A 15,996-nucleotide genomic window follows, 5' to 3' on the forward strand; every position below is an offset into this window, starting at 1 on the left:
GACCTTTGAGATCATAGAGTCCAACCTATCATCCAACACCACCTAATCAAATAAACCATGGCAGCAAGCACCCCATCCAGTTTCTTCCTAAACATCTCCAGAGATGGTGACTCCACCACCTCCCTGGGCAACCCTTTCCAATGGGCAATCACTCTTTCTGGGAAGAACTTCTTCCTAACATCCAACCCAAACCTCCCCTGACTCAGCTTGAGACTGTGTCCTCTTGTTCTAGTGCGGGCCTCCCAGGAGAAGAGACCAACCCCCACCTGGCTACAACCCCCCTTCAGGTAGTTGGAGAGAGCAATAAGGTCTCCTCCAAACCACCTCTTCTCCAGGCTAAGCAACCCCAGCTACCTCAGCCTCTCCTCACAGGGCTGTGCTCCAAATCCCTCACCAGCTTTGTTGCCCTTCTCCGGACATTTTCCAGCAACTCAACATCTTTCCTAAACTGAGCGGCCCAGAACTGGACACAGGACTCAAGGTGTGGCCTAACCAATGTTGAGTACAGGGGCACAGTGGCTTCCCTGCTCCTGCTGGCCACACTGTTCGTGATGCAGGCCAGGATGCCATTGGCCTTCTTGGCCACCTGGGCACACTAATGGCTCATGTCCAGCCTACTATGAACCAGTACCCCCAGGTTCCTTTCTGCCTGGCTGCTCTCCAGCCACCCTGACCCCAGCCTGTAGCTCTGCATGGGGTTGCTGTGGCCAATGTGTAGAACCCGGCACTTAGATGTGCCAAATCTCATGCTGTTGGGCTCTGCCCATCTGTCCAGCACGTCAAGGTCCCTCTGCAGAGCTCTCCTACCCTCTAACAGATCAATTCCTGCCCCCAGCTTGGTGTCATCTGCAAATTTACTGATGACGGACTCAATCCACTCATCTGGATCATCAATAAAGATATTGAACAGGATGGGGCCCAGCACTGATCCCTGGGGCACACCACCAGTGACTGGCTGCCAGCTGGATGTGGCACCATTCACCACCACTCTCTGGGCTCGGCCCTCCAGCCAGTTCCTAACCCAACACAGAGTCCTCCTGTCCAAGTCATGAGCTGACAGCTTGGCCAGGAGTTTGCTGTGGGGGACGGTGTCAAAGGCCTTGCTGAGGTCCAGGTAGACTACATCCACAGCCTGCCCCACATCCACCAGGCAGTCACCTGATCATAGAAGGCGATCAGGTTGGTCAGGCAGGACCTGCCCTTCCTATAGCCATGTTGGCTGGGCCTGATCCCTTGGCCATCCTGTATGTGCTGTGTGATTGCACTCAAGATGCCCTGTTCCATAATCTTGCCTGGCACTGAGCTCAGGCTGACAGGCCTATAACTCCCTGGCTCATCCAACCAGCCCTTCTTGTGGATGGGCACAACATTGGCCAGCTTCCAGTCTTCTGGGACCTCTCCAGTGAGCCAGGACTGTTGAAAATTCATGGACAGTGGCTTGGCCAGCTCTCTCAGCACCCTAGGATGGATTCCATCTGGTCCCATGGGCTTCTGGAGATCCAAGTGGCTAAGGGGGTCTCTAACTACTTCCTCCTGGATCACAGGGGAACTATACTGCTCCCTGGCTCCATCTGCCAGCTCTGGAGGCCAGTTGTCCAGAAGACAACATATCCTGCTATTAAAATTTGAGGCAAAGAAGGTGTTAAGGACCTCTGCCTTTTCATCATCTTTTGTTACTATGTTCCCCTCCGTGTCCACCAAGGAGTGGAGGTTGTCCTTGCCTCTCCTCTTGCTATTAATGTATTTGGAGAAGGATTTTTTGTTGTCCTTCACAGCAGAGGCCAGTCTAAGCTCTTAATGGGCTTTTGCCTCTCTAATTTTACTTCTGCATGACCTAGCAACATCCTTAGACATTCCATGGGTTACCTCTCCTTTCTTCCAAAGATGACACACCCTCTTTTTTTCCCTTAATTCATCCAGAAGTTCATTGCCCATCCAGGCTGGCCGTCTGCCCCGGCGGCTCATCTTCCAGCACATTGGCACAGCCTGTTCCTGCATCTTCAAGAATTCTTTCTTGAAGTAGGTCCAGCCCTCCTGGACCCCTTTGTTTTTAAGGAGTGTTTCTTTTAATGCATGTCTGAAGCATGCCACCTCAATTTTGCTTCTGTTCTGGATGACATTACTTTCCGATTCGGGTTAACCGGAGATGGCCCACTCCTGATACAAAATTTGTGTAAGAATTGCCACTGCTGATGACACTCTAAGACCCTTCAGTATGGCATCCTGTCCCAAAGAAGAAAATACCTAAGGAGACCTGTAATTACTTGTTTGCATCCAGCTTCTCATTTATTACTCTCATCTGATGGCATGCTTTACTCTATAGCATCTTCCAGAAGTAACACAATCCCTTTGTCATACTTTAAAGAGCGGACAGAAATAATTTTACTCCCAAAAGAAGTAACATAAAGACACTCTCACTAAATTGGAGAGACATACAGACTCAGAAATATACAGGGAAACAGAGTACATGAATCCTTAAGACCTAACACATATACAGGACACATGGAAATCCCCAAAACCCTTCCCCCAACCAGACCAATCCACAAACCCCGTTGCTCATTGTCTCTGTGGCCTAAGCAGGCCATAATTGCCCAGGAGAAAATTAGTCAGGCCTCTGAAGGCCATGAACAGGTCTACTCCCCCATGGTGTACCAGATAAGGACTCCATCTGGAGAGCTGACAGGAAGGAGAAAAAGAGAGACTGAGTTGGCCTTACTGCTGATTTATAAACAGATAGCAGGATTATGAGATTGAATAACAAAATTACAACTTTCTGGCCCATCCCTTCACCCTTCCTGTCCTCCTGGAGGGGACCCCTTTTTTCTTAAAGGCCTCCAACTACCACATCCACACAGAGTATTTTCTCCTTTCCGTACTTACCACCTCTGAAGTGCAGTGCACTACTGACCTCAGAAAACAACGTCAAACTTGGATTATGATTTTTACACAGAGGAGAATGTATTAAAATGCATACCTCATGCTGCTTTTCAGCAATATTCATTGCATTTAACGCGAAGATCACCTCTCTGGCTCCAACATATAAAACATCTTTGTGTTCACTTAGCAGCAAGGTTGAATAGTTTGACACTTCTGATTCGTGAAAATATATTAGCTGGACCTCTGTTGAAATGAAAGAAAACACAGTGACTTAGGGTCACGTAAGTCTATGGCTCATTTTTCTAAGCTGTTTAACACCTCTTGGTTATCTTGAAAACAACAAAAGTTAGTCTGGACAACCCAGGTAACAGACAAGACACCCCTCTAAAGCTTGGTTTGGCCTAAACAGCAGCTCCCATCATCAATGTTATCAGTACATGTTCAGGGCTGATCTGCTGGAGAGAAGCTCTGTGGAAAAGGACCTGGGAGTCCTGGTGCACAGGAAGTTCACCATGAGACAACAATGTGCCCTTGTGGTGAAGAAAGATACGGCATCCTGGGATGCATTAAGAAGAGTGTGACCAGCAGGTCAAGGGAGGTCTTCCTATCCCTCTACTCTGCCCCTGGTGAGGCCTGATACGAAATATTGTGTCCAGGTCTGGGCTCCCCAGTTCAGTAAGGACAAGGAAATACTGAAGGGAGTCCAGCAGAGAGCCACTAAGATGATTATGGGACTGAATTTCTATCATATGAAGAAAGGCTGAGAGAGCTGGGTGTGTATAGCCTGGAAAAGAGTAGATTGGGGGGGTGGGAGGGTGTCTTATTAATGCTCATAAATATCTAGAGGGCAAGTATCAGGAGGATGGAGCCAGGCTCTTCTTGATGGTTACCAATGACAGTACAAGGGCCAACGGACGAAAATTGGAACACAGAAGGTTCAATGTAAACATGGTGGGGGAGGAAATATTCATTTTGAGGGTGGCAGAGCATTGAATAGGTTTGCCTAGAGACATGGAGTCTCCATCTCTGGAGGCATTCAAAACCCACCTAGACATCTTCCTGTGTGATTTTTCTACATGATCCTGCTCTAGCAGAGATATTGCACTAAATGATCTTCAGAAGTCCTTTCCAACCTCCTACCCTTCTGTGAGCATCAAAATTACTGGTACCTGCTTGTCATTCAATGTGAAATTTTTAAGTACTTCCTCTTGCTGTTATCTCTGTAACTCACATCTTCCTTCATTTTTTTCATAATACCTGCTAATTCCCTTTTCTCTAACTTTCCATTGTACACATCCAGTGTTAAATCCTTCCTCGTCTTTTCCCTTCTACTGCAAGACAGTAAGGTTGGCCTCCGTGTCCCTTGCAACTGCCCCAAACAAGTCTCTCAAACAATCTTGCACCTTAAGAGACAACACTTCAGTGTATTACCGTATGAGCAAGAAGACACAGAAGGCAAACAGGATCCATTTACAGAGGGTCAATAAAATGATTTCCACATAACAGTGGAAATCAGAGACAAAACATGTAACAGAAAGAATTAACATGAAGACTCAAGAAGGACAGTGGAATGAGGAAGCATGCAGACTGGAACAGAAGAGAGTGGAGAAAAATGACACAAAATGAGTAATATGCAAGAATATTTTTTTCTGCGTGTACAACCACAATGGAAAAATGACTAGGAGACTCTATTTTGTGCAAAGGACTACCACAAGACTGGCTTTTTAAGACACAGGCAGAGAGCAATGTATTATTGCTCCCAATTCTAACACTAGAAATTGCACATTTTCAGTAATAGTAATAGTCCAGAAACATTCCATTTTAAATTAGATTATCAAGCATGTAATTTTAAAACATTTTACCTGGCAGGGAAATTTTACCCAAATGGATGAAGTGGTTTGTACAACTTCACATGTTCATTCCCCCACTGAAACAAATACCCCCTCCTAGCTGATACAGGCTTCCCATATTTAAATGTAAGAATCTTTAGCAGACACAGGCAGGGAGAAATGGGAAGAACACAAAATACATTCAATTTATTTTAAGTAATTTGAATGTGGGTCTGCAGTCCATTACCGTTAATACCATTACAACAGCAACCTACCAGATTGTAACTATTACACAGACAGAAGCATCAAGAAGTTTAACAAGGAACTACAAGCCTTGTCTAGACCATTCTTTCTGAAGAGCTACATCAGCAACTCATTAAGTGCTATGCCAGTAAACAGCAAAAATACTTCCTTTGTTGATGACACAGTGATCTCATAAATCAGCTTTTTGCTACTATCTTTTCCTAGAGTACAGCTGCTCTGTGTTTAACAGCCATATTGAAAGCTGCTTCTTCCTACTGCCCATACACTTGTTTGTGTTTGGTTACAGCACTCATGGTTAAGTAATCATTGCAAATTAGAAGTAAAGGGAGGACCCAAACAAAATCTTTCAAAAGTTATTTCCAAAGAGCAGCAAGTAACTACTCTGGGACCCTTCTCTAGCATTTTTCTCAGATTCAGGATAAATTTTAAACAAAAAGTTAAAGGTTCCTCTGATGCTGTCATACAGATAGTCTATTCACACTGAGCACAGCTTCCAGGACAAGAGGTAAGCAGGCAAAGACCTTTATTACTTTATATAGCAAAGTTACATACTCTATCAGAAGGCACATGTGTCACATCTTAATTGGTTGTTTTCTACTGGCATGCATGTAATTAAGGCATACAATAGGCTAAAACAACAAAACAATATTTTAACACATCCAAACAAATTCTGCCCAGTTCCTTCTCCTCAGTCACAAAATGTTTACATTCTTTTCCAAGTCAAAGACTAAACATAGCCTTCTCTAATTCGAACAAACCTTCCACAAAGCCTTTCAAAGCTATCTGAAAACAGCCCTTCTCCTACACTCTGATACCTGTTACTTCTCTTTTGTAGTTGCTGACTCCTCCTAAATTGTACTGTGAAGTTATGAGCATTTGCTGCAAATCGAAATACAGGGAAGGTGGTGTTGTGTGAAAGATTGTTTCAACTCTAAGCACCATATAACGCTCTCAGAAGAGGCCCATGTGCATTATCTTCATCTTGTGATTTGTTTAGTGCACAGGATGGCTTAGTGTCCAACCACATCTCAGTGTGGAGAAGTATGAAAAAAAAAATATTATTAACCAAAGAGGTGCATTTTGCCAATATGTTCACACTCAAAGTAAAAATGTTTGGTTTAAATAAAATACATGTATTGAGCTTTTCTCTTGAAGCAAGCATTGCCTCCAAGACTCTTCAGCTGAGAAAGCCAAATTCAAAATTCCTCCTTTAAAAAGTTATGTTTTCAGAACTGTCTGAAGGATCTGAATTAACAGAGTCTGAGTCACTTTAGAATATTCTGCTCCTAAGCACAACACAAGGTCAGCATAACCAGCAACACCTGACCAAACTTGCATCAAGCAAGCCTGAAGAACACACAGCCTCTACAAGTTTTAGACCCCACAGAAACCCTGAGGCTGTGGTAATGTCCCGTATTACACTAAGGTTTCTCTTCTTACCTCTATGTTCCCAAGTGATCCTTGGTACTGGGCCAAATGCTACTGCCATATCCAATAACAAAGCCCAAACTGCATAAAAAGCACACAGAGCCATTTTCAGCGTCCTTGTTCTTCAGGGCTCTTTGGGTAACTGCAGCAGGTAGTGTTTCTCTGGCAGAAGAAATGCAAACCCCAAGGAGTATTAGAGAGCAGGCATTTCAGACTTTGAGAGTGGTGCAACAAGGCAGGCTGGAACAACTGTATGAGTACGTGCTCTTCAGCAGATTACTTCTTCAAGGGAAGGAACATTTTCCAGGATGCTGTATACAGAGTCAGCCCACACTCTCCACAGGCTTGCAGAGCTGCTGAGAAGTGAGACCAAGCACATCCTTTGGTTTCGTTGCAGAAATAAATGATGCTGTGGAGAGAGAACAAGAAATAGAAGAGAAAGCAAACTGAGTAATGCCAAAAATAACACACTGTATGCACAGACCTTGCAATACCTCTACAGCTGTCAGGATAGCTTAATTTTAATGAGTATATTAATTGGTGAAAATAAGATTCTTAAAAACAAGCCACACATTACATGGCAAATGGGCAGTAAATGAAAGAAATAATTTTGATTTAGAATATCAGTATTTTGAAATGTCACTTATGTTTAATGCATTAAATCTGACTCTAGTTTACTTACTTTCTTAATTTTAATATTAAATCAAAGAACATTCGAGCTCTTTAATATATTATACAACAAAGGTAACAATCACTATGACTAAGTTGAGAAAGCAAAGGACATATGAAGAGCAGCATTAACCTTAAGCACTGGTTTCATAAATCTGCTGCACTTCCCATCCTTTGGCTCTTAAGAAGAAAAGAGTCATTCTAAGTAGTCTTTTCAGGCTATTAGTGTATGGGTAGAGTCAGTACAGCTACAGAAACAAGGAGCTAATGCACTGCACAAAGAAATAAGGGGAGAAAGTGCTTAAATACTAAAACTACTACGCAGTCGTATGAAAGTCACTGCCTCTGAGCCACCCATTAGTCTTAGGCCCAGGAAGGGCTCTGTCGTCAGCAATCAATAAAATCATTCACTGCTTTCTACATTATCTTCCATCAGTCTCCACTGCTCCCATCTTCCAGGAGAAGGGAGAGCATTCATCAAAACTAGGTTAGGGCATAAGGATAAATTTTGAGGGCTGTACAGTTGATGGGTGGAGTGCACAAGGCAAGCTGGAGAGAACAAGAAAAGCATTTCGTCCACTGCAGCAAGGCACGGAAGGTGCATGACCTTGTTAAGAAGGACACTGTAATTCAAGAAAACCTTAATCCCTAGAGGATGTCCAGCATGAAGGCAAGGGAGGGTTACAAAAATTTTTTGTAGCATTCAAGAGAGCTCACAAGTAGTGTTCCTTAGTAGCCCTGAAGAGTGAAAAACAAACGTGAAGCGGCAGCAAGAACATTGGTAAGCGTGAGCGTGATGCTCACCGCCACTTTGGGAGGGAGAGGCCTCAGCTTTAAGCAGGAAAATGCAATGCATCTCAGAGAAGTGCAGCCAGATCTGCTCATGGATGATGAAGTAATGTGGTTGAGCAGATGATGGACAAATATATTAGCTTTTCTGCCTGCTTTAATAAATGACCACAGGCAAGGTTAAAAAAAAGAAATTAAAGTTCCCTACAGATCTTTTGTCTACTAGGAAAAAACCCACAGAAAACCAAACTTACCCAAGCTGAACCTGTGACTTAAACTTTTTTTATTCTTTTTTTTTTTCCATTTTGGTAAACACTTTGAATTAGATCCAACTGTTCAGAACAGATCATCTAAACAATTTTGTAGTTTAAGGCACTAAAGCCTACTAGGCTTGTCTTGAATCCTTCCTGTATGCTTGTACATTGTCACATACAAGCGATTCCATGCTTTGCTCTGCAACATGTCAGCCTGACCTCAGTGCCAGGAAAGATTATGGAACAGGTCATCCTGAGTGCAATCCAACAACACTTAGAGGATGGCCAAGGGATCAGGCCCAGCCAGCATGGATTTAGGAAGGGCAGGTCCTGCCTGACCAACCTGATCTCCTTCTATGATCAGGTGACCCACCTGGTGTATGTGGGGCAGGCTGTGGATGTAGTCTACCTGGACCTCAGCAAGGCCTTTGACACCGTTCCCCATAGCAAACTCCTGGCCAAGCTGTCAGCCCATGGCTTGGATGGGAGCACACTGCGATGGGTTAGGAACTGGCTGGAGGGCTGAGCCCAGAGAGTGGTGGTGAATGGTGCCACATCCAGCTGGCAGCCAGTCACCAGTGGTGTGCCCCAGGGATCAGTGCTGGGCCCCATGCTCTTCAACATCTTTATTGATGATCTGGACGAGGACATTGAGTCCTTCATCAGTAAATTTGCTGACGACACCAAGCTGGGGGCAGAAGTTGATCTGCTGGAGGGTAGAGAGGCTCTGCAGAGGGACCTCGACAGGCTGGGCAGATGGGCAGAGTCCAACAGCATGAGATTTAACACATCCAAGTGCCAGGTTCTGCACATTGGCCACAACAGCCCCATGCAGAGCTACAGGCTGGGGTCAGGGTGGCTGAAGAGAAGTCAGGCTGAGAGGGACCTGGGGGTGCTGGTTGACGGTAGGCTGAACATGAGCCTGCAGTGTGCCCAGGCAGCCAAGAGGGCCAATGGCATCCTGGCCTGCATCAGGAACAGTGTGGCCAGCAGGAGCAGGGAGGTCATTGTGCCACTGTACACTGCACTGGTTAGGCCGCACCTCGAGTACTGTGTCCAGTTCTGGGCCCCTCAGTTTAGGAAGAATGTTGACTTGCTGGAACGAGCCCAGAGAAGAGCAACAAAGTTGGTGAGGGGTTTGGAACATAAGCCCTACGAGGAGAGACTGAGGGAGCTGGGGTTGCTTAGCCTGGAGAAGAGGAGACTCAAGGGTGATCTTATTACTCTCTACAACTACCTGAAGGGAGGTTGTAGACAGACAGATGTTGGTCTCTTCTCCCAGGCAACCAGAACCAGAACAAGAGGACACAGTCTTAGGCTGCGCCAGGGGAGGTTCAGGCTAGATGTTAGGAAAAAGTTCTATACAGAGAGAGTGATTCCCCATTGGAATGGGCTGCCTGGGGAGGTGGTGGAGTCGCCGTCATTGGAGGTGTTCAGGAGGAGACTTGATGGGGTGCTTGGTGCCGTGGGTTAGTTGTTTGGGTGGTGTTGGATTGGTTGATGGGTTGGACGCGATGATCTTGAAGGTCTCTTCCAACCTGGTTTATTCTATGTATTCCATGTGGAGAAGTGCCCAATCCTCACAGGTGAAAGGTATCACAAAAACGTGTTTTGAGGCAAATAGCTTTACAGGTAATATTTAGAGAATGAACAGCAGTAAAATGATACACTTCAAGGCAGTTCAGCAGTTTTATTTTAATGGAAATGTAAGGGCAAAGCCCTCAATTTGAAGAATGACCTTTGAGCCATTATTTCTGTATACTGCCAATTATTTTTTTCCATGTCATCTTTTCTGAGAAGGCCTACATAATCATCAATTCTCTGTGGATTTTGTTTGCTATTCAGTACCACTCCCAACAATAAGCCATCTTTCATGTACAATACCATATGGCAGTCATGTCTTCAGGAGAAAGTCCTGTAAATTTACTCTATACTTCAAAATAGGATTAGCCAATCTATGTAAAGGAAAAGTCTCTACAGGCAAGGTTACACTCCTGGCCTATCTTAACTACCCCAGAAAATGCAAGAGGACAACAAAATCTGAAACAAATTACACCATCTTTCTGAAGACAGCAAAACGTGTAGTTGGATTAGTTAGTATCAACTTGCTTTTTGGCCTGAGAATTGCTCTGGCCACATAAAGCAGAAATCTGTCATTTCATTCCTGCTGTACAGGTTTGCAAGAGAGGCCCTTTTTCACAAAGTAACTTTGACCTGTGGGAGTGAGACAGACTTCATTCTCATTCCTGTTCATTTAAATATGAGATGAAAACACATCGAGATGAAAACACTTGCAGGACTGTGTTCTTTAATTCAGTCTTCCATTTAATTACTCTCACCACCACTCCACTTCCCTGTGCTAAAAATTGTCTGGAACAAGTGCTCAGTGACATCCATGGGGAAGTCATACATAATAGAATACAAATGAGGTTTTATATAATGCTAGGGGTAGAAGGGAATGAGGAGTAAAGGCACAAACAATAGCCCAATTTTTGAATGTTCTCAGTTCTATCAGTGTTCACTGGCTTTAATTAGATTTGAGTGCTTTGCACATCTGCAAAGTTAGGTCTCCTAATGCTGTAGGTTGCATTCCTTAAAATGTGCCACAATTTGCCATGTATAGTGACAAACTGGAGCACAATAATATGTACACTATTTGCATAATGCATGCATTTATGGCGACTAAACCCAGGGCAATTATAGAAGAGGAAACAATCAGAGCTCCTGTCAGTTTGGCAGAGCACAGCTGGAAGTCCAGACCTGTGAACATTCCCCTTTAAATGCTTAATTTTAGTGCACAGACCAAGAAATGGGAAGAGACAAGTTTCTGCTCTCTCAAAGGACAGATAATCAGAACTGTTAGAAAAATTTCATGGTGCCTAAGCGCTAATAGAGAATACTAGCACAAATTATGAAAGCCAGGGATTATGATGACATCTCTTGACTGCTACAAAAACTGCAGACAATCTAGTGAGCAAAGGAACAGGGTTTCAGGTCACCTTTTAGAAAAAATGCAGAGTATTAGCTCTGCAATGGAAGATGATGAAATAACAATGGGAAGAAGGCTGCCATCTTTCCTAACCTCCAGGACAAAGAGGCAAAGTAAGTACAAAGAGGTATTTGTGAAGCTAAAATTGAATCTTTCACAAACGCCAATTCAGCAATTCTTATCAGGACCATCATTTTTTTATAAGTTCAAGAACTCATTTTCTTCCCCAGTCCCCATAGTAAAGCTACATTCAAGTGCCTATCCTGTACATGTGATACTTTCACAAGCCTATCTAAATTCTGGAATGTCAAAGTTAGGAAATACCTAATTTTGCAATCCCGGTTTTGAAGTATTTTTTCTACTAATAAATACTTAGTTGCATTGTGCAACTTCTGAATTCTGCTCAGTATCACATAAACTGCTAAATGGACCTATCTTTATCTTCTCTATGAAGGTTAAAACCGTAAGAGACTTTACTGAAACAGCCACAGCATTACAGACAAGATCCCTTCAATTCCCAAGAAATGACTTAACACCACAGTGTATCCAGCCTCTCTGCAGAAAGCCAGCCATGCCTTGGCTCTTCTGGCCTAACCCTGTCACTCTTTCGTGATTCTTCAGGCATGCCTAGCAGCCACACTGTTCTCCTCCCATTCTGTATTGCACTTCACTCCCCTTCCCAGGGTTATCTTCTCTTTCAGTTCTTCACCTACTCTGTGTTTATGCTTCCATCCATGCTTCTGCCACTTATTCTTCCAAAACACATGAAGTTCAATATGGAAAAGTGGAGGGTCCTGAATCTGGGGGGGCAAACCAACATGCACCAGTTCAGGTTAGGGGCTGTCTTCCTGGAAAGCAGCTCCATGGAGAAAGACCTCAAAGTCATAATGGACATTAAGGTTTCCATTCTGTGATAAAAATGCGCCCTTGTGGCAAAGAGAACCAATGGTATCCTGGGATGCACCAAGAAAAGTGTGTCCAGCAGGTCTAGGGAGGTTCTTCCCCCCCTTTACCCTGCACTGGTGAGACCACACCTGGAATACTGCATCCAGTTTTGGGCTCCCCAGTTCAAGAGTGACAGGGACCTGCTGGAAAGAACCCAACAGAGAGCCACAAGGATGATCAGGGGACTTGAGCCCCTCCCCTATGAAGACACACTGAGATCCCTGGGGCTATTTAGTCTTGAGAAGACTAAGAGGGGATCTCATCAATGTCTATCAATATCTGAGGGGTAGGTGTCAAGAGGTCCCTTCCAACCTCTAATGTACTGTCATACTGTGATACACAAGCAGCGTGCAGCTACACGACCACTGGTGATGCCAGCCTCACTGAGGCAGCCAGGCAAAAGACAATATTCCTTTATAATAAGGCCCTCCCCTTCCAGCCATATATATTTCTGTGCCTCTCTGTAAAATCACTTTCATACCACTCAATGTCCAGACATAGCAAAGGAAAGCCCCACTGTAAGTGAAAACTGCAAGGCACCTTCCATTCCTACCACAAGGAGAAGTTAAAAAAAAAAAAAGAAACAAAAAATCAGAGCAGGCTTCCCAGGCAGCGTGACCTGGGATTTTCAGGTTGGCTTTCTTTTGTTTGTTTTGTGTGTAGTTGGTTGGGTTTCTTTTTTTTTGGGGGGGTGGGTGTTTGTTTTTTCGGTTGGTTGGTTTGGGGTTTGTTTGGATTTTTTTAGAAAGAATTTGTCAAACATGTAAGTTACTAAGATGATGCATATGAAGCTCTATGCATTGATAGGGAAATTTATGAGCTAATCGCTTCCTCCAGCAGAAAAAGGAAAAGGGTTAAAGGATTCACCCATCAGAGGGCATGAATTGCTACTTCTCCCAACATCACTCTTCAAAGGCTTTTGAAAGCTTAACAGATTACAGACCTGCTTCAGTGCTTGCTCATTTGACAACAAATATTTTAAGGTTTAATATACGGGAAAAATAAACCACAGAACTCCCACTATGAATTTACTTAGACTTAATTTTTACCATTTACCTAAAGTGTTGTCTCTAAAACAATGAGAAAGGGAAAAAAAAAAAAAAAAAGTAGAAACTTAGGAATGCTTCTATTTTAAGTAATCAAAATGACACAGTTAAGAAGTCCACAATTTACCTCTGACAGCTGACTTCTATTTACATAGTTCATTTATTTTAGACTGATAAGGACAAGCTGGCTATATCCCTTGCTTCAGTCTCACCCTTTCAAAACCCCAAACACAGTGCCATTTTCAGATTGCCTCATGATAAACACCAACTTTATAACTTTTTTCTTACTGTACAATACATACAGACTCATTTTCTGCTGAGGTAAATTAAAATCTCAAACTAGCAGACTAGTGGCCATTTATGACAAACATAAATGTAGAGCATGGGATTATTTACATTTCACATTTTGACAAAAATACTTTGTAGATACTAGGCACTTACAAATTAGATTAAGGTTACCTGATGTGGCGTATACCTCCACCAAACAGCCTGCTGGAGGAAGTGCATCAGTACTATAAGACGCAAACTCCCAGGTTTAGGCTGAAATCTTCTGTGAAGACAGGAATTTCTTTTCTGATTTTGCATCACAAATATACCATGAAGCAGCACTCAGGAAACCAATGCTTTAGCTCTAGGCAGAAAAGGTTTATTGTCTTCAGTGGAATACTGAGAATTATAGAACACACTGGGGTTGGAAGGGACCTCTCGAGGTCATCAAGTCCAAATCCCCTGCAGTAAGCTGGGAATACCCAGTTAGACTGAGGTGCTCAAAGCCCCATCAAACCTGACCTTAAATGTCTCCAGGGATGCAGCCTCCACTACCTGGGCGTCCTGTTTCAGTGTCCCATCACCCTCACAGTAAAGAACTTCTTTGAATGCCCAATCTAAATCTACCCTTCTCTAATTTAAAACCATTGCCCCTCATCCTATTGATACATGTCTTTATAAATAGTCCATCTTGAAAAACATCCAAACTTCTAATCTGTATCTATTTGCCCTCTGTTTCCAAGATCCACTTTAGACCTATGAAGATCTACAAAGCAGTCAAAATACATGTAAATATATCTTCCTGTTCTTTAATACGATGCACTACTTTTGAGGGGCAAAGATTATCAGAGGACAAATCATTATGCTTTCCCACACACCCACAGCAAAGATTACAAGACAAATAGGAGATTTAAATTTTTATTTTTCAAGTTATTATGGGTGAATTGTTGGAAATATCATGCTAGACTTCAACTGAAAGAACAACAGAAAAGAGCAAATGGGGTGCTTCTACTTGCTTTGTCTTTAAGAAAACTAGCTCTGGCCTTAGACAAGTCAGTTTTTGACCTATCAGAGTTTGTAGGCACTGTCACAGGTCCTCATCATGGATGCGTAAAAGCAAATAAAGTATTAATGCAAAACTACATGGATGATCAGAGAGACCCAACCACAGCTGCAGTGCCAGCACCTTCTGCTAACATGCACATCAAACTATCCCAAGTCGAGAATCCAAGAGCTTCCCAGGGGAGAGATGGGCTTTAAGATCCTCACTGAGCTCCCTGAGATACTGCACCTGTGACAATGTCACAGTCTTGCAGTAAAAACTGTTCAAACGACCAAGAAATGAAGTCTCTACAATTCCAAACTCATCTTCCCCTACCACTTACACATACTTTCACAATAAAAAGGTATTATTCAGTTCTCATTTCTTCTTGGGCTCATGGGCCTAAGCCAACAATTCACTGTCATTTCAAGATGGCTACTGGCAACTAGCAGCACTCACAAAAATACCTGTGTTCCCAAATTAGCAAGCAGAGGTGTTTTAAAAAAGGCTAACCTTGGTGTCCAACACCACTGTCAAAGATTCAAATGGCAATGAAAGCAAGCCCAGTATCCCTTCACACACATCTAATGTGCAGCACAGAGCTACAAGCCTGAATGCAATCTGTAAGTGGTAAAGCATGGGTAAATAAAAAGCAAGTGAAAAAAGTCCCTTTTCTGCTAAGTTTCTTGGGGAGCATTCTAGTCTTGAAGCAAAACAAGAGTAATAAATTGAGCTTATCATTAACTTGCTTTTTACTTTTCCATTAAGAGCCCAGTGTTCCTGCAGTGTACTTATTTTACTAACAAAAACACCTGTAACACAACCACCATAAATCCACCACAGCCTGCTTGCTGTGGAAGAGAGTGGTACCCCAGGTTTCGCTGTATGTTCCTGCTGCCCCTCATGCCTCCCCACACACCTTTGGAGCTGGGGAACTGTCAGATACATGTCCTTTCTGTGAAGAAATAAGAAGAGTTAGAAATCATTGCTACGTAAACCTGAAGGGCAAGTTTTGCTATGAGAACTGTAAAAAGTCCTCCCCTAAAAGTTTGGCACAAAAAGAAAAAAAAGTTTGGCATAAGAATTTCCCATATTACCAGGGCAAACTGTTTCTGACAGAAAGCACAACTGATACATTTTTATTCAATAAGCCAAGATCCTGATGCTGCACTCAACAAAGAAACAAACAAAAAAAACAAACATCAAACTATGAAAGTAATCCTGATAAAATGAATGCATACTATGCCCTTTAAAACTCAATCTGTTTTTTCTGTCCCAAGTCTGCCAGTAACTACAAAATCATTCAGCATTTGTATTGCAGTAGCAATGATTGATCCTGGTATGAATATGGGATCCCTCCTATGCTGGTTCTGGGCATACATACAAAGAAAGCTCAGAAAGGTTCAACACCAGTCAACCCCATGAACAATTACCTGTAGTAGTAATAGTAATAATAATAATAATAATTCCAACACTCTCCTGCATTACTGAAGAGCTATAACCAGAATATCTGGATATTTACAACCAAACATTGTGTGTTCATGTTGTAGTATAGGTGTTCGATCACCCTGAGCACAGCTTCCAGGACAAGACAACA

General features: G+C 43.1%; 1 protein-coding gene across 2 annotated transcripts in view; it reads right to left on the minus strand.

Annotated features, from left to right (window-relative positions):
• SEMA4D (semaphorin 4D) overlaps positions 1 to 15,996 on the minus strand; it is a 108,589-nt gene that overhangs the window by 35,202 nt on the left and 57,391 nt on the right. Inside the window, exons 2-3 of one of the 2 annotated variants that reach the window (XM_054178775.1) lie at positions 6,411 to 6,807; positions 2,975 to 3,120 (exon numbers count right to left, since the gene is read on the minus strand). In XM_054178775.1, coding sequence (XP_054034750.1) covers positions 2,975 to 3,120; positions 6,411 to 6,504 — 240 coding nt within the window. In that variant the 5' untranslated portion in view covers positions 6,505 to 6,807. Of the gene's footprint in view, positions 1 to 2,974; positions 3,121 to 6,410; positions 6,808 to 15,996 lie in introns of those variants that run through there. The other variant, XM_009901472.2, reaches the window with a different exon arrangement.

This window comes from Dryobates pubescens, chromosome Z (genome assembly GCF_014839835.1).
Source record: "Dryobates pubescens isolate bDryPub1 chromosome Z, bDryPub1.pri, whole genome shotgun sequence".
In the NCBI taxonomy this organism is placed as follows: Eukaryota; Metazoa; Chordata; class Aves; order Piciformes; family Picidae; genus Dryobates; species Dryobates pubescens.